The following is a 24,596-nucleotide window of genomic DNA, read 5'->3' as shown; positions in this document are numbered from 1 at the left end:
GTCTGGACCAAAAATAGCTCTCCCCAATTAGTGTTCTTTATCATGTGATTTTATTCCTTGATTGATACCGATTTATCATGGCATTTAGCACTATTTTAAAGCTCAAATCTACATACTGGACCTTTAATGCACAAGTAAGGTGGGTGGGTGGGTGGGTGGGTGTGCCTGCCTGTGTGTTTTGTGAGAAATAGTTCCATATTTCAGCAGTAGGGGGACACAGACACACACACACACACACACACACACACTGCAGTGTTCATAGAGATGACAGGACTGGACAGGTGTAAGCAATTTAGGGAAAGCTCTGTTTCACAGGCAAGAGTAGCTTCTACTATTCTCAGACTGTAAGATACTATTGCCTTGTAACAGAGATTTCCCTTAATTGCTAACACCTGTCCAGTCCCGTCATATCTATGAACACTGCAGAGGAAGGGGTGAGGGGCTAAAGCCAGCCAAAACTGAACTGTTGTTTAGTGAGTGTCAGTGTCCCCCTACTGCTGAAATATGGAACTATTCCTCATAACATACACACATGCACCCATACATATGACGCGTTCGCACACGCACACGCACAATGCATTGGATTGGCACCTATCCCCAGTGGAAGACATGAAATCAAAGACAAGACAAAATGTATGCTATTGCAATTGAATCACGTATTGCACATGATCTAATCCATATCAATAGCCCTCTGCGAGTCATCATCATTATTAGTAGTACTATTTTATTTAACGTGTATTTATCCAGGTTAGTCTCATTGAGATCAAATATATTGTTCAAGAGAAACCTGGTCCAATACACTATATCAGGGAGTGCAATGTTGCAGGCAAACAACAGATATAAACACACTATAACACATTACAGAAGTAGACAATAACACACATTACAAAAAGAACATACACATACAAATATAAATATCATCATACCCTCTTTGACATACAGCCAAAGCATGAACGCTGTGCATGGCCCACTTTATCACACGTATTCTAATAAATAGTTCGATTTTTCTGTGACTGTAAAACCATGCACAACCATTCTGTAGTGTCGCGAGCCTAGGCTCGAGCACTAGAAGACTGCACTGTGAGCGCGCTGGGGTGACAGTCGCCATTTTATTTTGAAAAATCAAACCGAACTGGAAGGAGAGCAACCCTTTCAATTCGTCAAGTTTGGGGGAAAAAAACAAAAGGAATGATCATCACAAAATATATTTTAGGAAGCACGGTGAGTATTTTACAATATGTTGTGAAGAATCTGCTATCGTTTTTTGAATAAAGACACATTACTACGCTAGCAATGATGTGGCTAGCCGTTACGCGTCGTAACGTTGACAGCTAACGTTAGCTAGCAGCTACCGAAACTAACTAGCCATAGCTGACAATTAGTTTGGTTTAAGAACCATATGTAAAAATCGAAGTTGGTTAGGGACGATTTCGTATGTATTTGTCTATACAGCAATGTGTAGAACGTTGAACGTTAGTCCATTGGATGCTAAACATCGTCAACGACATTTTGACACATGCTAGCTAGTTGCTAAGATGTGATGTATAGCTAGCTAGCTGGTGCCAGGCCTTCCGACTAACAGCAGCAATGTTAGCTATTTATCTATGCTACAAATGTGGCTACATTTTGTGTATACTCAGCTAACGTTATTTTTACACCACGAACAACCACGAACGAGCATAACTCACTAGAGGTGCCTTTATTAGCTTTATTACATTAGCCACATGAAATTACGGTCGCTAACTAGTACGCTGTCGTTTGTGTTAGCTAGTTAGTTAGCCAGCCAAGCAATGTGCTTAGGCCAGCTAGTTAGCTCTTTGTCTCAATGGATGTTAGCTGTCAGTATGTTATCTAGCTAACGTTAGCTAGCTAAGGTTAGCTAATAGATAGGAGTTGTTATCATAATTTAAGCTAACTAGCTAATGCTGTGTAAGCTAACGTACCTAGCTCATTTACGCTATTGGAATGAATCAAATTGGTGTTAGCTTCCAACCAAAATATGTTTACGTTAGCCTCATGAATTGAAATGGTTCGTAACTACGAAATGGTTTATTATTTACCCGTTATTCAAGTTAATGTTAGAAAATCCATCGCATTATCAGTGCACACCATTTTGATTTAACGGGGAGCAGTGGGTGTATAAAGTCAGGGCCCAACGAAGCCGAACATTGGAATGGCTTTAGCAGACTATTTGCTAGTTTGTTAGGTCAAATATTTTCGGAATACTTCTTATACATAAGTTGCAATGTATCTGTACTGTTTTGTCGTATTTCACTTTATATACGCTTCCTACTGTAAAAAGTATCGGTGTATGAATCATGACCACAGACGAGTAGGCCTCGAAGCCTGTTATCACATTGTTTTTTTTGGTCAAGGGCTTATTTTCCCCTGGTATTTACACTGTTGGTCTAATAGTAGTTTTCGTTCAATTAATTAACAGGACTACCTCATACTAGCCTGTAATAATGTGGTGTTTATAGGCTTATGCCTATATTGTATCTATAGATACAATATAGGCTTATGCCTATATTGTATCTATAGATACAAAGATACAGTATGGAAAACTGTTTTCATCCCATGCTTTGAATATAACAGTTTTTGTCTTCACTATTTTTCAGATGCTGAACTTGGCATTGCACTGAGGGACCCTAGTTTGCATCAAGATCCACAGACAGAGGAATCTTATTACAAAGACATTTTACACCTTTGGGGGGGGGGGGAGCAGAATTAACCTATTACTGCAGGGACTAAAGGGGAATAATGGTGATTTTGCGCCGGGCTCGGCCGCCTGCTTCCGCCCCAACCAGCAATGAATCTTGATTCGCTCTCGCTGGCTTTGTCTCAAATCAGCTATCTGGTGGACAATTTAACAAAGAAAAACTACAGAGCCAGCCAGCAGGAAATACAGCATGTGAGTAGTATATTAGTATATGCTGTGTGAATTTGAAATAGTTGTTAATGCACAATACCCACACTAAACACACCATTGATTTGTTTTTGACAATAAGGCTAGTTCCCCAAAACTAGTGTATGTTTTCACTGATTCAGAGCTCTGCAACTTAGACAATAGATTAACATATTTTAAACAACACATTTGTTATAATGAAACGTAACATGAATCACGTTAAGAATCACATCAGCTTTGTTATCTTGGCTACCCAGTTTTATAGTTATGCCCAAGCTTGTTGTTAGTCTGATGATGAATGTGCTTGCTCTACCCTCAGATTGTGAATCGTCACGGCCCTGAGGCAGACCGGCATTTGTTACGCTGTCTCTTCTCCCATGTGGATTTCAGTGGCGATGGTAAAAGCAGTGGTAAAGATTTCCATCAGGTAATTTTGGATTGTTAAATTGTGCTAAATCAAGGACGGGCTATTCCTGACCTTTTACTGTAATTAAGTGAGAATTAGGGTGATGGTTAGTGCGGTGAGTGCAGCGCTGCAACACTGATATGAAGGTGGTAATATTTGACTGCTAAATGTCCTCCCGCCATAATTTAATTTAAATTTCTGAATTATTAGACCAATGCCTACAATTCCATGACCGTCACAGCCCCAATGAGAATTAGGAATGTTAAACGTTTAAGCGATAAGTAATTCCTAACCGGTTAGAGAAGAGTTCCTACATGCCTGAAATCCGTGCCTGTCATCCCATGCACATTCTGTGCGTTGCCCTCGCATACAGGCTTCCACATTAAAACAAAAACTAAACTGTAAGTCTTTAATGCAAGTACAGACTTGTAGTTTTATTGTCGGTCGTCTGAAAAAAAAAGTTTGAAAACTGGTCAAATGCACAAGCCTGATCAGAATACATTAAATAATTGTTCTTATGGTTAAAAACAGTTAACTGTTAAAAAAAATGCCTCCACTAAAGGTTAAGACAAATCTGTAGTTTAACATCCCTAGTGAGAATCACTTTATCACAGAAAATAAGATTATCATTTATCACTACATATTTGTCTTAACATTTAGTAGAGGCAATTTTAACGGCTAAATGTTAAATCATCTGTTTTAAGTTATTTTTCTTTAGATTGTCTCTGCGTATCTGTATTGTTGGTGGTTGTTTTTGTTTTCGGTGGGTGGGTGGGTGGGTGGATCATTATGTTCCTGTATGGTATCTGTGTAGATTGATTGCTTGTGATTTCTTGTGAATATGATGGATTACTTGAAATGGATATGTGCTTGATGTAATTGAAAACAACAATACATTTCAATGGAGAAATACTTCTTGTACCAGATTGCTAATGTATGTACAGCATAAGGAATGTCAAATCCTAAGGAAGCACTGAATGGGCTTGAGGTGCTTGCCATTGATATTACTCCAGAAAATGACACGTTATTTCAGTTTTGTCCTTAACCTGTTTTGTTCTGTTCCCTCCTCTCCCCTTCACCTTTGTTTGTTCCACTTGCCCAAGACACAGTTTCTGATCCAGGAGTGTGTGTCGCTGATTACAAAGCCAAATTTTATTTCAACACTCTGCTACGCAATCGACAATCCTCTGCACTACCAGAAGGTTGGTAATATATTTCTGCTCTTCTTCTCACTGAACAACCCACCTTGGTGAAAAGTCTGCAACTCCCCCAAAAAACTATTCTTTAGTTCCCTGGGATTTTCTGCAGTGATGGAGTGGGTCCAAATGTACACGCCTCTCTTCATGTGCCAAAACAATAGTTGCTGCACCATGACAAGTTACACTCTGGTTAATTAATTTTTCTAAACCTTTACCATTTTCAGAGTTTGAAGCCATCGGCCCACTTGTTTACTCAGTTGAGTAAAGTTCTCAAGCTAAGCAAGGTCCAAGAAGTAAGTGGTGTATTGATCTTATGAAGATTATGTTGCTCTGTTATAGCATCTTTTAAATGAATACATGTTTGGAAATGTATTATCTTATCTCTTCTTTTGAGTAGTGGCTTGTAATGGTGTTCATACGGTTCATCATTTTCTAGAAGTGGTATCTCAAGATTCCACATTTAACAACTTTTTTCCCTCTAGGTGATATTTGGCCTTGCTTTGCTGAATTCGTGCAACGCAGACCTTCGTGGTTTTGGTAAATAATGTTTGATTTTCATGTTGTGATTATCTTTGACTTAAGAAATGTGAGATGCACCTGATGGTGCAGTCTCTTGCATGAACTCTTCAGTTTTACTTTGTTTATGTCTCATTGCAGATGTAGTGAATTATGAGTTTATAGTAACGGTGATAGTCGGTGGTGTTAATGTTCTTTCCCTCCATTTCTCTTCAGCCGCGCAGTTCGTCAAACAGAAGCTCCCTGACCTCCTGCGTTCGTACGTAGACTCCGACCTTGGAGGAAACCAGGAAGGTGGCTTCCAGGATATTGCCATAGAGGTCCTGCACCTGCTCCTCTCCCATCTTCTGTTTGGCCAGAAGGGAGCTAGCGGTGTTGGACAAGAGCAGATTGACACGTTCCTCAAGACACTGTGCAGAGGTGAGGGGCTTGTGTGCTAATTCAGAAGATGGAAGAATCCTGCATTCAATTAATTTGGAATGTTTGCATCATATTTATAAGATTGATGTCTCCAATTGAAGTTGATTTGTGTTTAGGCCTATTTGTTTCGTAATTTCAATGTTGTGTGTTTCAGATTTCCCGCAGGAGCGCTGCCCTGTGGTGCTCGCACCACTGCTGTACCCTGAAAAACGGGACATTCTCATGGACAGGATCCTGCCAGACTCGGGAGAGTTAGCCAAGACCATGATGGAGAGTTCTCTCGCAGAGTTCATGCAAGAAGTTGGCTATGGCTTTTGTGCAAGGTGATTTCTTGCTACTGCAATTCCAGTCACTGATCAAGTTTATGTATTGATTGGTTTATGTATAGGCTAGAAAATGTGTTCTTTACATGTAATCAATAGACAAAATAAGTGAACGACAGTGACCGTTATCTGTTATTGTTCTGCATGTCTGTTTCTAATGATTGGTGTTAATGTTGTTGTTTTTGTGTTTGCCTTTTTTCATCCATAGTCTTGATGAATGCCGCAACATAATCCTGCAGTATGGGGTGCGAGAAGTTACGGCCAGCCAGGTGGCCAGGGTCCTGGGGATGATGGCACGCACCCACTCTGGCCTGTCAGATGGAATACCCTTACAGGTGAGGGGCTTGACTAAATATGGACATAGTTAATCACCCTAAAGCACCAGTGGAACCCATTGAACGGTTTCTTTGTTTGTACTAATGTGTTACATTTCTTTTAACTCCTCGTCAGTCCATCTCTGCCCCGGGGAGTGGGATTTGGAGCGATGGGAAGGACAAAAGTGACGGCTCTCAGGCCCACACCTGGAATGTAGAAGTTCTGATTGATGTGGTCAAAGAAGTTGTAAGTCACACATTTATAAATACACTTATTCCCTCTTCAATTTGGCCTTTTGTTTGTTTTGTTTTGCCCTTTGTATGGAATGTTTTGTGTGTGTATTTCAGAACCCCAATCTGAACTTCAAAGAGGTGACCTACGAGCTTGATCACCCTGGCTTCATGATCAGGGACAGTAAGGGACTGCAGATGGTGGTGTACGGGATCCAGAGGGGCCTGGGCATGGAGGTGTTCCCTGTAGACCTCATCTACAGGCCTTGGAAGCATGCTGAGGGACAGGTAACGAAGGGATCCCATGGATGTGTGCACCTTTCCTCTGTCTGGGCTATTTCCCCTTAATCACCTGCCTGACTGCTCATCCCTTTCGATCTTCTACAGTTGTCATTCATCCAACACTCCCTCATGAGCCCAGAGGTGTTCTGCTTTGCTGACTACCCCTGTCACACAGTTGCCATTGACATCCTGAAGGCCCCTCCTGAGGATGACAACCGGGAGATAGCTACCTGGTATGTAAAAGCCATCCTCGCTGACCAGAGATGGCAAACAGGACGCACCATGCTCCTTTTTTTTTTTTTTAAAGCATAGTTTTGGGGTTTATGTAGTCATTGTGGAGAATTTGGAGAAAATAGTTCTGGGCATTACAATAAAGTATTGCATGTAGCCCTGTTGCAAGTATTACTGTCTTTCGAATGTCATTATGGCACTTCTGATGGTTTGTCGTTTTCTCTGACTTCCCCTGACAGGAAGAGCCTGGATCTGGTGGAGAGTCTGCTACGTCTCTCTGAGGTGGGCCAGTACGAGCAGGTCAAGCAGCTTTTCAGCTTCCCCATCAAGCACTGTCCCGACATGCTGGTGCTGGCGTTGCTGCAGATCAGCACCTCCTGGCACACCCTGCGCCACGAGCTCATCTCCACCCTCATGCCCATCTTCCTGGGCAACCACCCCAACTCCGCCATCATCTTGCACTATGCGTGGCACGGGCAGGTGGGTGTCTATGCTTACAGCAGAGGTCAGATCTAATGTGAACTGCAAGGGCATGTGACTGGGTATATCAATTGATTGTGTGTTGTAAAGTTTTAGTTCCGTGATTAGTGTTAAACCACCTACTCCTCAATCACTTAGTTAGCTCCTTCCTCCCTAGCTGTTTCTGTATCAAACTGGTCTGATGCTAATACATATGATTCTGTATGCAGGGCCAGTCCCCCTCCATCCGTCAGCTGATCATGCACTCGATGGCAGAGTGGTATATGAGAGGTGAGCAGTACGACCAGGCCAAGCTGTCTCGCATCCTGGATGTGGCCCAGGACTTGAAGGTAAGGATCAATGGCTCATCTCAGGAAATTACAAGATAATACTCTGTATAGCTTAGAGATTGAAGTCTACTTTGTTCTCACAAACATTATTTTTCAATGCCTCTAACCTCTGTTCCTCTTGTTTTCCAGTCTCTATCAATGCTGCTAAATGGTACTCCATTTGCCTTCGTTATCGACCTTGCTGCACTTGCCTCTCGCCGTGAATACCTCAAACTCGACAAATGGCTGACTGACAAAATCCGAGAGCACGGGGTGAGTCATAGACTGGCACCACGTATGAAAAAGTTAACATCGCTACAGAAAGTTCTTGGGAGTACTGTTAATGAGGATTAAACTTAACTCCCGAGTTTGTTTATTTGTTTGATGTTAGGAGCCCTTCATCCAGGCATGTGTGACGTTCCTGAAGAGACGCTGCCCCTCCATCTTGGGTGGCATAGCTCCAGAGAAGGACCAGCCCAAGAGTGCGCAGCTGCCCCCAGAAACACTGGCTACTATGTTGGCCTGTCTACAGTCCTGCGCAGGGTGAGAACAAGCCTTTCATTTCAAAGTTGCATTGTGCTGATGGACTGTTATCTTTCAGAATGCTTAACACAATGTCATTCATAGTCATCTTTTACTAGCTGTCCCTAATTGTTTTGGTATTTGGTATTAAAGATTGAAATTGTGTTGTTTTCAGGAGTGTGTCTCAAGAGCTCTCTGAGACAATTCTGACAATGGTTGCCAACTGTAGCAACGTAATGAACAAAGCCCGCCAGCCACCACCGGGGGTGATGCCAAAGGGACGTGCTCCCAGCACCAGCAGTCTAGACGCTATTTCCCCTGTGCAGGTATCGGTGTCTCCTCAGGTGAAGTGCTTAAATTGCATCTCTGCTCTTGTGAAATGAAATACTGAAATTGTCTATTGTTGGGTACTCGTATGGTCCACTAAACTTGATATTTGAATTTATAACAGAAATTGAATTGGTCTCATAGAAAATTGCAGCTTTTGTTTTGCTGAAAGTTTCAGTGTTGTAAGTCTGTGACTCAGTTCCTAATTTTGTTGCCCCCTCCTGTGTTCCAGATGGACCCCCTGTCTGCCATGGTCTCCCTGAACCTGGGGGGCTCAGCCACCTCCCACACACAGAGCATGCAGGGCTTCCCCACCCCACTGGGCTCTGCCTTCAGCAACCCCCAGTCCCCAGCTAAAGCCTTCCCTCCTCTATCCAACCCCAACCCCAGCACACCGTTTGGGGGAATTGGAAGCCTCTCCTCACAGCTACCTGGTATGTAATCAAAAACACTCTTTTAAAGGACATGATACCTTTTGTTAGACTTAATACATCTTAGCATCCATTCTCTACTATATGTATAATTGTTATGGCTAAATACTGAAATGCATTTTGCAGATCTAATTAAACAGTTTTAGACCCTTGACCTTTGTTCAAGATAAAAGTCCTGACATTAAAGTTTATGCTGTCTTGATTCCTCTATTGGGGGACTAAATGTGGTTGTTCTTGTGTCCAGGCCCTCTGGGCTCAGGCATCAGCGCTGGTATTGGTTCTGGTCTTGGAATGCCACCGGTGACAAGTGACCCATTTGGAACAAGGAAGATGAGCACACCGGGACTGAACCCGCCCACCTTTCAGCAGAGTAAGATGCAGGCCTGTAAGTGGTGGTGGTGTGACTGAGGGTGCCAGGCGCCTCAACTGTATTTCCTCTCAAAATTCTCTCTCTGCAATAGCCTCAAAGTAATGAGGTTTTTTCTTATGTCAATTTCAAATGTATTAACTTCTCATCTAAAAAGATTTGATTCAATTTGAGAACTTGTTTTTTACACGACTGAATATAAGAGGAAATAAGGGTCAGTCTTCCATTTGTCTGTGACAGCCACTTTGTTAATGCATTAGAAAATGTTCAATGTTTGTCGTGTTGTAGTGCATGTATGGTGTCTTTTGGTATTGTTAAGTCCCAAGCTTGTTGTGAATGGCATGTGAAATCTTTTTCACTCTTGTTTCATCACAACATTGAAATGGTTCTTTTGGGACGGTTAGATTTTGACTTACCGTGTGTTCTCTTCCTCTAGCTGACCTCTCTCAGGTGTGGCCCGAGGCAAACCAGCACTTTAGTAAGGAGATTGATGATGAGGCCAACAGCTACTTCCAGCGCATCTACAACCACCCCCCGCACCCCACCATGTCTGTGGATGAGGTGAGTCACCAAAGAGAATGGTCTGTAGAATATTAAGGGCAGTTATTTCCCACAAACTGATCCATTTCCCAAATTCTGACTTATGTTCTCGCTCTCTCTCTCTGCAGGTGCTGGAGATGCTGCAGAGGTTCAAGGACTCCACCATCAAGCGAGAGCGTGAGGTCTTTAACTGCATGCTGAGGAACTTGTTTGAAGAGTACCGCTTCTTCCCCCAGTATCCCGACAAGGAGCTACACATCACCGCCTGCCTGTTTGGGGGGATCATAGAGAAGGGCCTCGTCACCTACATGGCCCTTGGGCTGGCCCTCAGATACGTCCTCGAAGCCTTAAGGAAACCCTTTGGATCCAAAATGTATTACTTTGGAATCGCTGCTCTAGATAGATTCAAAAATAGGTATGTTTTGTTTTTTCCCCATTCAAATGTCCACCCTGAATGTGTGCATGGGCAAACTAGTGTTTTGTTTGACTTTGAAAGATTCAGGTTAGGTCTATGGCTGCAGTCTTGTTAATTTGATATTTCCCTCTCTAGACTGAAGGACTATCCCCAATATTGTCAGCACTTGGCCTCAATTGGGCACTTTCTGCAATTCCCCCACCATTTACAAGAGGTAAACAGGTTTCTTGAATGTTAAATGGTCCCACAGTCTGTTATTCCGCAACTAATATGGCTGTCCACATCTTCTTTAAACTCCGCAACCCCATAACCTGGATTGCGGATCTTACTCCAAGATAAATAAGTCTCTCGCTCTGCACTTCCCATATCCTGTGCGTGCAGTATATCGAGTATGGCCAGCAGTCACGGGACCCTCCGGTGAAGATGCAGGGATCCATCACTACCCCAGGAAGCCTGGCGTTGGCTCAAGCTCAGGCCCAGATCCAGCCACCCAAAGCCCCCCAGCCTGGACAGCCCAGCACCCTGGTCACCACAGCTACCACCACCACCACTGTCGCCAAAACCACTACCATCACCCGGCCCACCCCTGGCAGCTTCAAGAAAGATGTACCGGTGAGAAACTATGGAGAGGACTGTCTATATATTCATTAACATGTATTCACTTTATTGCACCATATGTTCACAATTATTTTGCCCTAACAAATTGTTAATTGTTTGTTTTGTCATATCAGCCCTCCATCAACACCACAAACATTGACACTCTGCTGGTGGCGACAGACCAAACTGAGAGGATTGTGGAACCCCCAGAGAATGTGCAGGAGAAGATTGCTTTCATCTTCAATAACCTTTCACAATCCAACATGACTCAGAAGGTGGGTTATTAAAAAGTTTTGTTTGTTTATTGTTTGTTTATTGTTCTGTTTTGTTTTCCCACCACTACACTTGTGCCTATGTATTTCTTCTAAAACGTTTTATTTCTATCTCTTAGGTTGAGGAGCTAAAGGAGACTGTGAAGGAGGAGTTCATGCCCTGGGTCTCCCAGTACCTGGTGATGAAGCGAGTCAGCATCGAGCCCAACTTCCACAGCCTCTATTCCAACTTCCTGGACACCCTGAAAAACCCTGAGTTTGTCAAAATGGTCCTGAATGAAACCTACAGAAACATCAAGGTGGAATATTATTAATTTACTGACATTTTTCTTTGTGTTCTATCTGTGGAAAATATTATTTTTTAAAGTGATCAATAAGAACATCTTTTAAAAGACTAACACACTCTCCCGTTCTATTCTGCAGGTTCTCCTTACCTCTGACAAGGCAGCTGCAAACTTCTCTGATCGATCCCTGCTGAAGAACTTGGGCCACTGGCTTGGAATGATCACTCTGGCTAAAAACAAACCAATCCTGTATACAGTGAGTAGCTAGCTCCAACAGTCAAACATTTGTAATCAGACTCTTTCAGTGCATGTTCTAAGTTAAAAGGTTGAATAGCTCAAATGTGCCATCTTATGTTGATTAACTATCTTTTTATTCTTTCCAGGATCTGGAGGTGAAATCCCTCTTGCTCGAGGCCTATGTCAAGGGTCAGCAAGAGCTACTGTATGTGGTCCCATTTGTGGCCAAGGTCCTGGAATCCAGTTTACGTAGCATGGTAAGACCACATTGTCAGCTACACCACTTGACCTTTACTTGTGTCCAGGTTGTCTGATTCAAGTTGATTTTTAAATGTTATGTCTGTCTTACAGATCTTCCGGCCCCAGAACCCCTGGACTATGGCCATCATGAATGTTCTGGCAGAGCTGCATACAGAGCATGACCTTAAGGTCAGGAGATCTTCTTTTCACTTTCATGACCAATGGCATTGACTCTTTTTTTATTTTTATTTATATGCATTTGGCAGTGGTTGTTCCATTCACTGATTGTCATTCTGCTTTCCTCACTACAGCTGAACCTCAAGTTTGAGATTGAGGTGCTGTGTAAGAACCTATCACTGGACATCAACGACCTGAAGCCTGGCACCCTGCTGAAGGACAAAGACAAGCTGAAGAGTCTGGAGGAGCAGCTCTCTGCACCAAAGAAGGAGGTCAAGCCACCTGAAGAAATGCTTCCTATTGTCAGCACAGGTAGCCAGCTCTTCCATGGAGGTGTGTGATTTTTATTTATTTATTCAAGACACCTTGGGTATCCCCTTTCCCATGTTTGAATTGCCTTGAAATTCACTTCCAATGTATTGAAGAGTATTTGTTGTAACAGATTTCTTTTTTTAATACTTATTTTGTCCATATGAATTTACAAGTTCCATCATTTAATGTAGGTTGATGACTGTTTAATTTGTCGACTTTTTTTTTTTCCCACTGCTCATCGAGCCTGTGAGCTTGGGTTTCCCTTCCAGGATTTTAATCACGATAGCGTTTTGTAACCAACAGGAGACTTTCTTCCATTTGCAGCTGCACCATCCACTCCTGCTACAACCACAACTTGCACAGCAACCGGGCCTCCTACCCCTCAGTTTAGCTATCATGACATCAATGTGTACGCTCTTGCAGGGCTAGCCCCTCACATCACTATCAACATCAACGTAAGTTTGCATCTACAACACTGTCAGAGCTGTGAAAGTACACATGGTAACTCTATGGGAGCTGTAGTCCTAACAAACCTATTCTCACTGCAGATCCCCTTGCTCGGCGCCCACCCCCAGCTGAAGCAGTGTGTGAGACAGTCCATTGAGCGTGCCGTTCAAGAGCTCGTCCACCCTGTGGTCGACCGCTCCATCAAGATCGCCATGACTACCTGTGAGCAAATCGTCAGGAAAGACTTTGCCCTGGACTCTGAGGAATCACGCATGCGCGTGGCGGCCCATCACATGATGCGTAACCTGACCGCCGGCATGGCCATGATCACCTGCCGGGAGCCTCTGCTCATGAGCATCGCCACCAACCTAAAGAACAGCTTCGCTGCTGCTCTGAGGGTACGAAGCGACCTTCATTTTGTCTCAGTCAGACACACTCCCAAAACGACCTGTTGCTTATAGCTGTGCTCCCTCCACCACCAGGCTCCTACCCCTCAGCAGAGAGAGATGATGGAGGAGGCTGCTGCGAGGATCGCCCAGGACAACTGTGAGCTGGCCTGCTGCTTCATCCAGAAGACTGCTGTAGAGAAGGCAGGGCCTGAGATGGACAAGAGGCTGGCCACGGTTAGTGTCATTATAGTGCTGTAGGCTCGATCGGCATTTCTGCACCGAGAGGCTCTTGTCTTGACACATGGATTGATCTAAGCCGTACCAATAACCCCGTAAAAATGCAGGATGTCCCGTTGAGATCCTGCTGTGTATTTGACTGATTGCTGGCTGACTGTTGTCCCATTCTCTCCCCCAGGAGTTTGAGCTGAGGAAGCATGCCCGTCAGGAGGGCCGTCGTTACTGTGACCCAGTGGTGCTGACCTACCAGGCTGAACGCATGCCAGAGCAGATCCGACTCAAGGTCGGAGGAGTAGACCCTAAACAGCTGGCTGTGTATGAGGAGTTTGCCAGGAATGTCCCAGGCTTCCTACCCAGCAATGACCTGTCTCAGCCCACTGGATTCCTTGCTCAACCCATGAAGGTGAGCTGGAAAAGACTGTCCTCAATTACAATCTTGAAATAACCAATGTTAATCACATGTTGAGCTGCAGAGGCATGCTATTACAATGTCTCCCTCTCTCCTCTGTGTATCACAGCAGCAGGCATGGGCCACAGATGATGTGGCTCAGATCTATGACAAGTGCATGGCAGATCTGGAGCAGCACCTGCACGCCATCCCACCGGCGCTGGCCATGAACCCCCAGACACAGGCCCTGCGCAGCCTGCTAGAGGCTGTGGCCCTGGCCAGGAACTCCCGCGACGGCATCGCTGCTCTAGGCCTGCTGCAGAAGGTAACGGTGGAGGCCCCTGATACCCTAATCACACTGCTGAGCTGTAGTGTTCTGACATGGTTAGACTGCATCCACTGTAGTTGCTCTAACAGTGCTAGAAAGGACAATGTGAAAAGACAATTTCCGAGCCAGCACAGCTCTGTTGAGTCAGCCCTGTAGTGTGTAAAGCTCCCACTCCCACAATGAGAATACACAGGTCACACTAGAAAAGCTCTCTTCCTAACCTCACTTTTGTCCAACTCTCTCTCCTTCTGCTTGTCAGGCTGTGGAGGGGTTGCTGGATGCTACCAGTGGAGCTGATGCTGATCTGCTGCTCAGGTACAGGGAGTGCCACCTGCTGGTGCTCAAAGCCCTTCAGGACGGACGGGCATACGGACCACAGTGGTGCAACAAGCAGATTACCAGGTGGGTACCCCACTCTAGAATCATCGATGAACTCCAATGGGAGTGGGGACTGAATTAACTAAAAGGATAGAACCATAATGTAAGGGACAACTCTTCCAGGCTGAGTACATGTTGTAACCACCTTGCTTGTCCCCAGGTGCCTGATTGAGTGCCGTGATGAGTACAAATACAACGTGGAGGCTGTGGAGCTCCTGATCAGAAACCACCTGGTCAACATGCAGCAGTACGACCTGCACCTGGCACAGGTAAACTTTGCATGCTCTCTTTGGACCCACTAATGGACAATGTGCATGATGCCATCTGAATAGTCAGGCTTGACTAAATCATTGAAGTAAATCAAGTTACACTGCATGGCAGTTTTGTGTTGAATATTGGTTATAACCCTTTGTTTGCATTTTCCAGTCGATGGAGAACGGGCTGCACTACATGGCAGTTGCGTTTGCCATGCAGTTGGTGAAGCTGTTGCTGGTGGATGAGCGCAGTGTGAGCCACATCACTGAGGCTGACCTCTTCCACACCATCGAGACCCTCATGAGAACCAGCGCCCACTCCAGGGCCAATGCACCAGAGGGGTAAGTGCCATCAAGAAACTAGAATCAGTAGTTTATTTTAAGCTGCCTACACATCTTAAAAATGTCTTTCCTTTCACATTTCCCAGGGAGGAGACATTTTATTGCAGGATGTGTGGCTTTCACATTTAGCGATTTCACGTAGAACTGTCATGAATGTGTAATGCGCATTGGGCACAATGTAACTATGTTGATATTGAACGGGAGGTCACTGACCATCGCAGAGCCTTTCAGATGCATTTGGAGAACCTTTCAAAATTCTATATGTCCTTGAACAGCCTAGGAAGTTCTCAGTGTCCCACTCAAGGATTACGTGGCAAATATTGTGTAATATGAAAGCCGCTTTAGAGTACATTGTGCATTCACCATAAACAATCTGATAAGAGGTTGGTTGATGTGCAAGTCTTTGCTGTCTCTTTCTAACTACTGTATATTGTAGCATTCTTATCTTAATATATGGAGATGTTTGTAGTAGGGCTGGGCGACATTGCCTAAATATCATATCACAGTATTTTAAAAATGTCACGGTATGATGTATTGGACAGTATTTTGTTTCTTAATAATTTAAAGTTCTAAATATGTTTAATGAGTATGCGTAACATGACTCAATGCATAGCTCACTTCAAAATATTACTGCCAAAGATACAGAAGAAAGCTAAAAGGCACAAGTTCTTGCTTAAGGGTGTCCTTGTGAATCTTCAGACAGTCACAAATTTGATCGGCTTATGCAGAATGCACTGCATAGGCTTACCTGTCTGTCATGATAGCCATGAAGTCTCTTAAGAGGTAGAGGATGGCATGGGAAGGAAAATGATATTTTCCTGTCCTGGTACAGTAGACTATTTTCCTTTCCAGTTTCATTTCATACATATTCTCCGCTGTTTTGCTGTTCTCTGCTGTCGCATGTATGAAAAGCTGTTCATTTTACAGATGAGGGCTGAGGTTTCAATGGTGTTAGTGCGTCTTATATTCATGGTAAAAGAGGAGGAAAACAACAGTTAATGGTCTAGTTAAATTCTGTCACAGCGTGGATCATACAGGTATAACACAACCAAAAAAAACGGTGCCCAGCTCTAGCTGGTAGTATTGGTGCACCTTTATGTAGTGCCTCTAATGAGTATGTGTGCACCCTGTGATCCCAGGCTTCCTCAGCTGATGGATGTGGTGCGCTCCAACTATGAGGCCATGATCGACCGTGCCCACGGAGGACCCAACTTCATGATGCACTCTGGCATCTCCCAGGCGTCTGAGTATGACGACCCTCCGGGCCTTAGGGAGAAGGCAGAGTACCTGCTGAGGGAATGGGTCAACCTGTACCACTCTGCAGCTGCTGGCCGTGACAGCACCAAGGCCTTCTCTGCCTTCGTGGGACAGGTACAGTACAACAGTCACTCATTTTAACTTGGATGGGTCTCTCTCTGAGGCACAGCTGGTAGAGCTATTCTCCAGAGTCAGAGGAAACTGTAATGTGCACAATGGAAAATAGGTTCTGGAGGATATGAGTGAAGCATAGTCATTGGAAATTCTCACTGTACTGCACCGGACTTCGCCCCCTCCCCTCCCTAGATGCACCAGCAGGGTATCCTGAAGACTGATGACCTGATCACCCGTTTCTTCCGGCTGTGCACCGAGATGTGTGTGGAGATCAGCTACCGCGCCCAGGCTGAGCAGCAGCACAACCCTGCCGCCAGTGCAGCCATCATCAGGGCCAAGTGCTACCACAACCTGGACGCCTTTGTGCGCCTCATCGCCCTGCTGGTCAAACATTCCGGAGAGGCCACCAACACGGTCACCAAGATCAACCTGCTCAATAAGGTAAGGACTGGCTTGAAGAACCTCGGGATGAAATAGAATCGGGAGCTTAAAAAACAAGCTCTCTTCCTAGTGATGGCTTCTCTGGAAAGACGATCTTAAAACCATAACTCTTCCAGTCATTGTCTGGACAATCGTAAACTGAGCAGTTCTTTTTTTGATAAATATTTCATAATAAATGTCAAAGTAGCTGTTATTGTGCTCATGTGAACCTGTCCTTTGTCTCTGTCCCAGGTTCTTGGTATTGTAGTTGGAGTGCTGATCCAGGACCATGATGTGAGGCAGACAGAGTTCCAGCAGTTGCCTTACCACCGTATCTTCATCATGCTGCTGCTGGAGCTCAACGCCCCCGAGCACGTGTTGGAGACAATAAACTTCCAGACCCTCACCGCCTTCTGGTAAATACTGAATACTCACACAGGAGTCCACGAATTGTATGAATTGAAGTAGCAATTTCTTATTTTAAAAGAGCAAATATCAATGTGGAGGTTATATTGGGGTTGTTAATCACTCTGATTAGAACTGTCCTATGTGGTGTCTTTTTAGGTCCATGGTTCTGATGCTATGTGTTTGTTTCCTCTCCCAGCAACACCTTCCACATCCTAAGGCCGACCAAAGCCCCAGGCTTTGTGTACGCTTGGCTGGAGCTGATCTCTCACCGCATCTTCATCGCCAGGATGCTAGCGCACACCCCACAACAAAAGGCAAGGCCAACTCACTGATAAAAGAGATTTGGTAGAATTTCCAGTGCTTTTTGTAACAACAAAATGACAACCATCGATAACATGGTTTACCTTTGCTTTCCCACAGGGTTGGCCCATGTATGCCCAGCTGCTGATTGACCTGTTCAAGTACCTGGCCCCCTTCTTGAGGAATGTAGAGCTCAACAAACCTATGCAAATCCTCTACAAGGTATGCAAACCGCTGTTGACGTTCTTCTTTCCCTTGTTGGATGAAACACATGTTGTAGAAGTAACCTCATTCAGACCATGGATTTGATAGACGTGTTCTCCTCTCCATCCCCCAGGGCACTCTGCGCGTCCTTCTGGTCCTGCTGCATGACTTCCCAGAGTTCCTGTGTGACTACCACTATGGCTTCTGTGACGTCATCCCGCCCAACTGCATCCAGCTTCGCAACCTGATCCTGAGTGCCTTCCCACGGAACATGAGGCTTCCAGACCCCTTCACCCCCAATCTGAAGGTACAGCTTCCCACTGCAGGGATCACCCACTAGTCTAGCTGAATTACACAGATAACTGTCTCCTTTCAACAGTTCAGGTATTTGAAATAATGATTTCTCCACTTGTCCTTCTCTCTGCTAGGTTGACATGCTCAGTGAGATCAACATCGCTCCCCGCATCCTCACTAACTTCACTGGAGTGATGCCCTCTCAGTTTAAGAAGGATCTAGACTCGTACCTGAAGACCCGCTCCCCTGTCACCTTCCTTTCTGAGCTCCGCAGCAATCTGCAGGTAGGGGGCGCCACTCTGGGTCCCTGGAAGTATTTGCAGCACAACGACACATCTTTAGACCAGGTTAAGTTTTGACTCTTTGAGCAAATGTTTAAATATTTATTTTGTGTTATCTGAAGTGTCATTTTGTGTGTGGGTGTTTGTGTTTGTGTTCCTTTGTGTGTGTGTAGGTCTAGAAGGTAATTTGAACTGAAACTAGTGTTGTCTTCAATTGGAAATTGTGTTGGGTTTTACATTTCTGTTTTTCTTTACAACAAAACCCTGTTTCAGGTGTCCACTGAGCCAGGGAACCGTTACAACATCCAGCTGATCAACGCTCTAGTGCTGTACGTTGGGACTCAGGCCATCGCACACATCCACAACAAGGGCAGCACCCCCTCTATGAGCACCATCACCCACTCAGCCCACATGGACATCTTCCAGAACCTGGCGGTGGACTTGGACACTGAGGGTAAGACAGTGAACCTCCATGGAACTATGCTTTTTTTTCCCCCTGTTCATGTGGTAGAATGACTGCACGGTTCTTATTGTGTTTTCTTTTGATTCCAGGACGCTATCTGTTCCTGAATGCGATCGCCAATCAGCTGCGCTATCCCAACAGCCACACCCATTACTTCAGCTGCACCATGCTCTACCTGTTTGCTGAGGCCAACACAGAGGCAATCCAGGAGCAGATTACCAGGTAATCTTGGTTTACATGTGTATATAGTAGTTCCACTGAACAAGAAACCTGTTACACAGAAGGAAGAATAATAATAGAAAGCATCTGTATTTGTTGTGCTTTAGTTTCCTGTGTGTCTCCTTGTATGCTGTTCTTTGCTAATGAGGCTTCCCTCTCCTCTACAGGGTTCTTCTAGAGAGGCTGATAGTGAACAGGCCTCACCCCTGGGGACTGCTCATCACCTTCATCGAGCTCATCAAGAACCCTGCCTTCAAGTTCTGGAGCCACGACTTTGTGCACTGTGCCCCGGAGATAGAGAAGTACGTGCTCTTTCATTCCCTACCAGAGTTGGGCTATGACTCAGCTGATGAGACCACCTCACCAGCAGAATAAATAGCTGGAGGATTACCAAAATTGGCAACACAATATTTTATGTCCATTCTGCTCTGCTTTATTGAAAAGAGAATATCTTGCATAAAGATGCGTAGCTACAATGGAAAGACCTGGACTAAATGCCCTCCCCTCCGCTGTCTTCTCTCTCAGGTTGTTCCAGTCAGTGGCTCAGTGCTGCATGGGGCAAAAGCAGGCTCAGCAGGTGATGGAGGGCACTGGTGCCAGTTAGTCAGCCAGCCAGCCTGCAGGAGAGATACTAGGGCCAACCCCTCCCTCCCTGGACCCACCCCACCCCACTTTCATTACTGTTAGCACTGGACGAACTGGCAACGACCATTTGAATATTAAGGACTGCTGCTCATGGATCTAAGAGTTTCTTTTGGCCTGAATATGGAGAAGTTATTTGGACATGCTGTTTAATATAATTTTTGATGCTTCGATGTAAATATTAAAAGGGAGATGGAGAGTTAAGAGCAGATGTGTGGGAAGAACAAGTGTCCAACAAATGAAAATATAACATGTTAAGACACATGTACACACATTCACTCACTACCAAAGCCCCCTGTTTGTCTCCCTCTTACAGATTTAGTTTTGCATTTTTCATGACTGATTTATTTGCATTCAGAGGCTTAATGGTAGAGGATATAAAAAAGCAGCCTGGATTTTGTTTTTTGATTTGAGTGGGAAGAGAAGGCAGTGCACTAGATTCTCTTATAGGGGTTTCACTCCTGATCTGCTTGGGGTGTGGTGTGGGGGGGGGGTTAATGGTCTTTCCATTTTAAACAGTGGGTTAGAGGTTCTCCCCGGCACTTGTAAAATTGTGGAAAATTTAAGATGGCGAATCTAATCTTAAAATTTGTACAAAGATCCAAATTGCAGAACAACAAAAGAAGGACCAATACAGCCCATTTTGTAAGGATTTTGAATGTTTTGTAAATGTATTGGTCCGCGTGTTGTATTTTGTAGTCCTTTATAGTTGCCTTTAGTTCTTGCTACTTATTTCCTGTATGTATGCATACTGTAGTTAACGCATTAAACAATTGAACTGCATTTTTGTGTTTTTCCTTCATTTCAAAAATGTCTTGACACTGCTGTTTTGTCCATGTTTTATTATAGAAAACGTGTGCATTTTTACCACAGGTGAGGTCCATAGGGTACAAGGAGTGGCAGTTAAGAGTAGCCAGTTCACTCAACAGCTGCAGATGTCCATATTACCATACGAGACTTTGTGTGAAAATTATGGTCTATAGAAATATCCTCATTTATAGGAGCGATCTGTTATACAAATGAATACATTTCTATGTTCAGCTGTATTGTTTAAACACTCAGTGGCCAGATTTATTTTGGCAGACTTTTTCAGTGACGTTGAATGCTTCATGGTTTAGTGAGCTCCAGCAGCTGGTGTAGGATGGTCTCCTGTCCGTAGCGGACCTGCAGGGCTCTCCTCTGCCTGCTGCCCAGCTTAGTGTGGGCGTCCCGGTCCTCCACCGTCATTCTGTCCCTCTCCACAGCCTCCCCGAACGAGGCCAGGGTGAAGCGGGCTGCTGCATGGAGCAGACGCCTCCACAGAGGATGCAGGCTTGGCAGGCCCTCGTTGGAGAGAGCCTGTAACATCTTTTCCTCATCGTCATCATCCTCTACCTCCTCCCAGCCTTCGTTTTCTCTAAAGTCCTCAAACTCATCCGCTGACATGCACAGAATCTGGAGAGAGAGAGGCAGAGAGCAGTGTGTACTTGAGCAAAGGACTAAATGCACTCTATTAAAGGGGCAATAAAGGTTAATACTGTGAACCTGCACAAATAGTAACTACTGATTTACTGGATATTTAACTTGTTCCATCAGTTAAATGTTTACCTTGAGTGTTGTGTACATCTCTGTGTCTGTGAGGGACCCTGCCTTGCCAAAGATGAAGACTCCCTGGTCTCCCACCATCTCCATCTCACAGAGCAGGCTCCACTTCTCCACAAGGAGGCGCTGCTCAGATTCAGATCGGGTTACTGGGATGAAGAGGAAAACAATGAGATAAATGTGTCTGTGAAACTAGTTTGGCCTGAGATGCCCACAATCCAGGATAAGTGGTCATCTGTTTGTGTTGATTCAAATGTAAGATGCTTTTGTATGATGAATTAAAGAATCTCTTGTGTGTCACAGATATGCTTTAGTCACCTTGCACAGCTGCTTTGTATACGTTGGACATGGGTATGTCTGCAGTGTCATTGCTGTTGCTATCATATGGCTCAGAAAACCCATACATGTGTAGGAGCTGCCAGTTAGCCATCTGACCATAAGTGTTGAAGACCTCCTCTCCTTTGCTGATGCTCCGGACTGACACCATCTTTAGACACTCCTGTTAGGGCAGAGAGAATGGGACGTACTATATTACCATCACTGCATCACACCAATTTCTATGAGTCAAACAATACATGTACTGCAATCTTGGGCATCTCATATAATTATATGAACCAAGCAATACAGTATACTGTAATCTTGGAGTGGGTATACTTTTCTACTTCTATTCAGGCTACTCTATACTATACACACCAGACAGTGAATGACAGAGGTAAGAGGGCTTCTCTCACCGGTGTGAATTCCAGATTGGCATTATGATTGGACACATGGTTCAACATGTCTGCCATGGGCACCATCATTGGTGGATTGGGGTCCTTCTCATCCTCGTCTTCCTCATCCAGGGGCTCCTGAAAACTGCAGAGAGAGAGAGAGAGACAGGAAACAAGACATGTGGAGTGGATTATGTGAGGTTATTCAGAATAGAAAGATAAAGTGAGGCAAGTATATCAACACTCCAATCATAATAGCTGCCCAACAGCTTCAGCTTAGCTACTCAGAAACCACTGAAATGGACAATATGACAACATACAATGAAGCAGGACAAATACCTTTCACCATCAAGATATGTAAAATAGCTTCAATTATGAGTGAGAAATATGAATGGTAGCTGTTGAATGATGTACCTCTAAAGGTGTTGTCTTTTCAGTAAGAATAGGTGTCTGTATGAATAATTTGCTTGTATTCTGAGCGCCAAAATCAGTCTAGAATTTGGATGAACAAATTCACCTAGCCTATCATCTCACTCCTTTCAGACCCTTCTCTTGTGTCTGACCTATGCGACCTCTCACCTGTAAGCCATGACGAACGCCACCAGGCTTCTGTAGAGGTCCAGTGTGTGTTTGGCTGGGTCCCATAGGTCAGGGTGTAAGCTCATGAAAGGAAGGACAATGTCTGTGTACTCCTTCTGGATGTTAGTGAGGTCAGTGTCCACTGCCTCTGGGATCCCTGTCCCCTTCAGGAGGGTGTCCCTCTCCTCTTTCGACCTGCACACATCACAGAGACACAACCATAAGCAACTGTGTAACTAAAAAAATACATTGATTTTGTACAGATGTTTCACAGAGAAGCAAACAGAGACAAAACATAAAGAACAGCATGTAAGAGACTAAGTCAACTAAGCTCAGAATAATAAAACATCAAGGCATGTGGATGCATATTTGCATTTCCTTTGGCCCATACCAGAACATGGGGTGATCCAAAACCTTGAAGTCAGGCCAGAGGGACAGGTAAGGCCTCCAGTGGGACTGAAGACAGGTGTACTCGTACATCAGAGCCAAGAGGAGGGGCACCCAGCCGGACTTGTTCTCCAGAGATGCTTTACCTGGAGGGGGAATCACACCAGGGTGAAATGCCTCATGAAGCTCAAACATGATCACAGCAGACGTGTGTGTGTGTGTGTGTGTGTGTGTGTGTGTGTGTGTGATTGAGGGAGAGAAAGTAAGTATGAAAAAAAGAGAGATAGAGAAAGAGAGATGCCCTGTCTTTAGACCACTCACTCTTCTCCAGCAAAGCCATGACCTTGGTGGTGCTCTGGTGCAGGAGAGCATCTCTGGGGATGGAGAACAGCACCTCGCCCTCATCTATGTCCTCTTTGGCCAGCATGCCATACTCTGCCACTGTGCCATCCTTACTGACGTACACCTGGAGCACGGGAGGTGAACATTGTTTGTTGAATGAGTATGAACACAGCAGCCACCCAGCATCATTCAGATGATTTGTCTTTCACAAAGCACCTGTAGATCTGTAGAGTATTGGCCATTATAAAGAGCTGATGCCAAACCTAAGAAGCAGCTATTCATTATCATATTCATACCTTGTGGTTTAACGTCAGCCCCACCCCTTCACACCACTGTAAGAAGTTCTGAAGAGGGTCCAGCACAGATTTGTCTGAAGTGCCGTCTATCTACAAGGAGCAAAGCAACAGCAAATGTCATGAGGATCAAATATTCAGTTCCCAAGAGTCAATATTAGACCACGCATACGGCCTAGCTAAATCACCGATAAATGGGGGAAAAAACGGCATTAACGTTAGATAATTACTGCTAATATTGTCTTTCATAACTAGCGTTATGGCATGACAACACAGAAGTTGGCTAGGAAAAGCAGATAATCACAGATTTTGAGGCAAGCTAAATAGCTAGAGCAAATACATAATAGCCAAACCTTGAGTCTTTTAGTATCTGTTGCCATTCTGTCCAAGAGACTACGCTATCGAATTTATTCGGGTTGTAAAATTGACTTAGAGTATATGTGTCCTTGATGATCCCTTTGACATTATGCTTTTTATTTCAAAGTATTATGACAACACAACTGCCATCTTTCTTTTGATTTTTGGCTTTACGACAACAGGAAACAAGTTACAGCATGAATTCCGTTAGCAGGACTCGAACCTTAACCCTAAAAGTATATATATGACACGCTGGAAATCAATCGACACATGTCAACAACAAAAATGTTCTAGCATCTATTCTGTATGAAGTATCCGTATACTTCATACAGAATAGATGCTAGAACACTTTTGTTATTGACATGTGTTGGTTGATTTCCGCAAACCACGTGCGGTCGCACCTTTGACGTCACGTCGCAGTAATAACTGCTCATACATGTTTGATACGTCAAAAGACAGAAATGAGCTACTGAATATGAAAACAATTTCAACAATCAGCCGACCATTGAGATGACCTTGATTTTTCCACCTGTTGATCTTGACCAGATTATTTCATCTGTTGTTATGTATATTCATTGCTATTATTTGCCTTCATGTTTCATATTTGTAGTGGTGGAATAAATTGATATATATTTCTACTTTTCAT

The 24,596-nt window shown here is 44.3% G+C and overlaps 2 protein-coding genes across 4 annotated transcripts; one reads left to right on the top strand and one right to left on the bottom strand.

Moving 5' to 3' along the window:
- The first annotated feature begins 1,108 nt into the window (after positions 1–1,108).
- Positions 1,109–20,484, top strand: cnot1 (CCR4-NOT transcription complex, subunit 1). Of its 3 annotated transcripts, none has more exons than XM_083666596.1 (48): positions 1,109–1,221; positions 2,619–2,911; positions 3,225–3,332; positions 4,421–4,513; positions 4,735–4,803; positions 4,993–5,047; positions 5,243–5,446; positions 5,601–5,769; positions 5,978–6,104; positions 6,220–6,330; positions 6,432–6,602; positions 6,702–6,829; positions 7,067–7,307; positions 7,517–7,636; positions 7,766–7,888; positions 8,007–8,158; positions 8,313–8,481; positions 8,697–8,898; positions 9,140–9,265; positions 9,699–9,823; positions 9,931–10,217; positions 10,353–10,431; positions 10,590–10,829; positions 10,949–11,089; positions 11,206–11,385; positions 11,510–11,626; positions 11,754–11,864; positions 11,959–12,036; positions 12,159–12,357; positions 12,640–12,791; positions 12,885–13,181; positions 13,266–13,406; positions 13,588–13,812; positions 13,928–14,122; positions 14,385–14,527; positions 14,664–14,772; positions 14,930–15,099; positions 16,239–16,470; positions 16,663–16,911; positions 17,143–17,306; positions 17,495–17,612; positions 17,719–17,820; positions 17,936–18,109; positions 18,231–18,443; positions 18,651–18,831; positions 18,930–19,062; positions 19,227–19,361; positions 19,585–20,484. In XM_083666596.1, exons 2-48 carry the CDS (start codon positions 2,810–2,812, stop codon positions 19,661–19,663), a joined length of 7,239 nt encoding a protein of 2,412 aa, XP_083522722.1. In that variant the 5' UTR covers positions 1,109–1,221; positions 2,619–2,809; the 3' UTR covers positions 19,664–20,484. The 3 variants fall into 3 exon arrangements, with proteins under 3 accessions (XP_083522722.1, XP_083522723.1, XP_083522721.1); XM_083666597.1 differs by having other exon boundaries at positions 4,415–4,513; positions 18,231–18,380; XM_083666595.1 differs by having other exon boundaries at positions 4,415–4,513.
- Positions 20,485–20,518: 34 nt separating this feature from the next.
- Positions 20,519–24,218, bottom strand: setd6 (SET domain containing 6, protein lysine methyltransferase). Its single transcript, XM_083666599.1, has 9 exons — positions 23,947–24,218; positions 23,597–23,686; positions 23,280–23,424; positions 22,963–23,104; positions 22,572–22,766; positions 22,014–22,137; positions 21,601–21,781; positions 21,289–21,431; positions 20,519–21,135 (listed from the first exon to the last, which is right to left on the bottom strand). Exons 1-9 carry the CDS (start codon positions 23,971–23,973, stop codon positions 20,809–20,811), a joined length of 1,374 nt encoding a protein of 457 aa, XP_083522725.1. The 5' UTR covers positions 23,974–24,218; the 3' UTR covers positions 20,519–20,808.
- Between the last annotated feature and the right edge of the window lie 378 nt (positions 24,219–24,596).

This window comes from Argentina silus, assembly GCF_951799395.1.
Source record: "Argentina silus genome assembly, chromosome: 3".
Lineage (NCBI taxonomy): Eukaryota > Metazoa > Chordata > Actinopteri > Argentiniformes > Argentinidae > Argentina > Argentina silus.
Note: the sequence above shows the minus strand (reverse complement) of the source record. Positions and strands in the feature narration are given on the sequence as shown.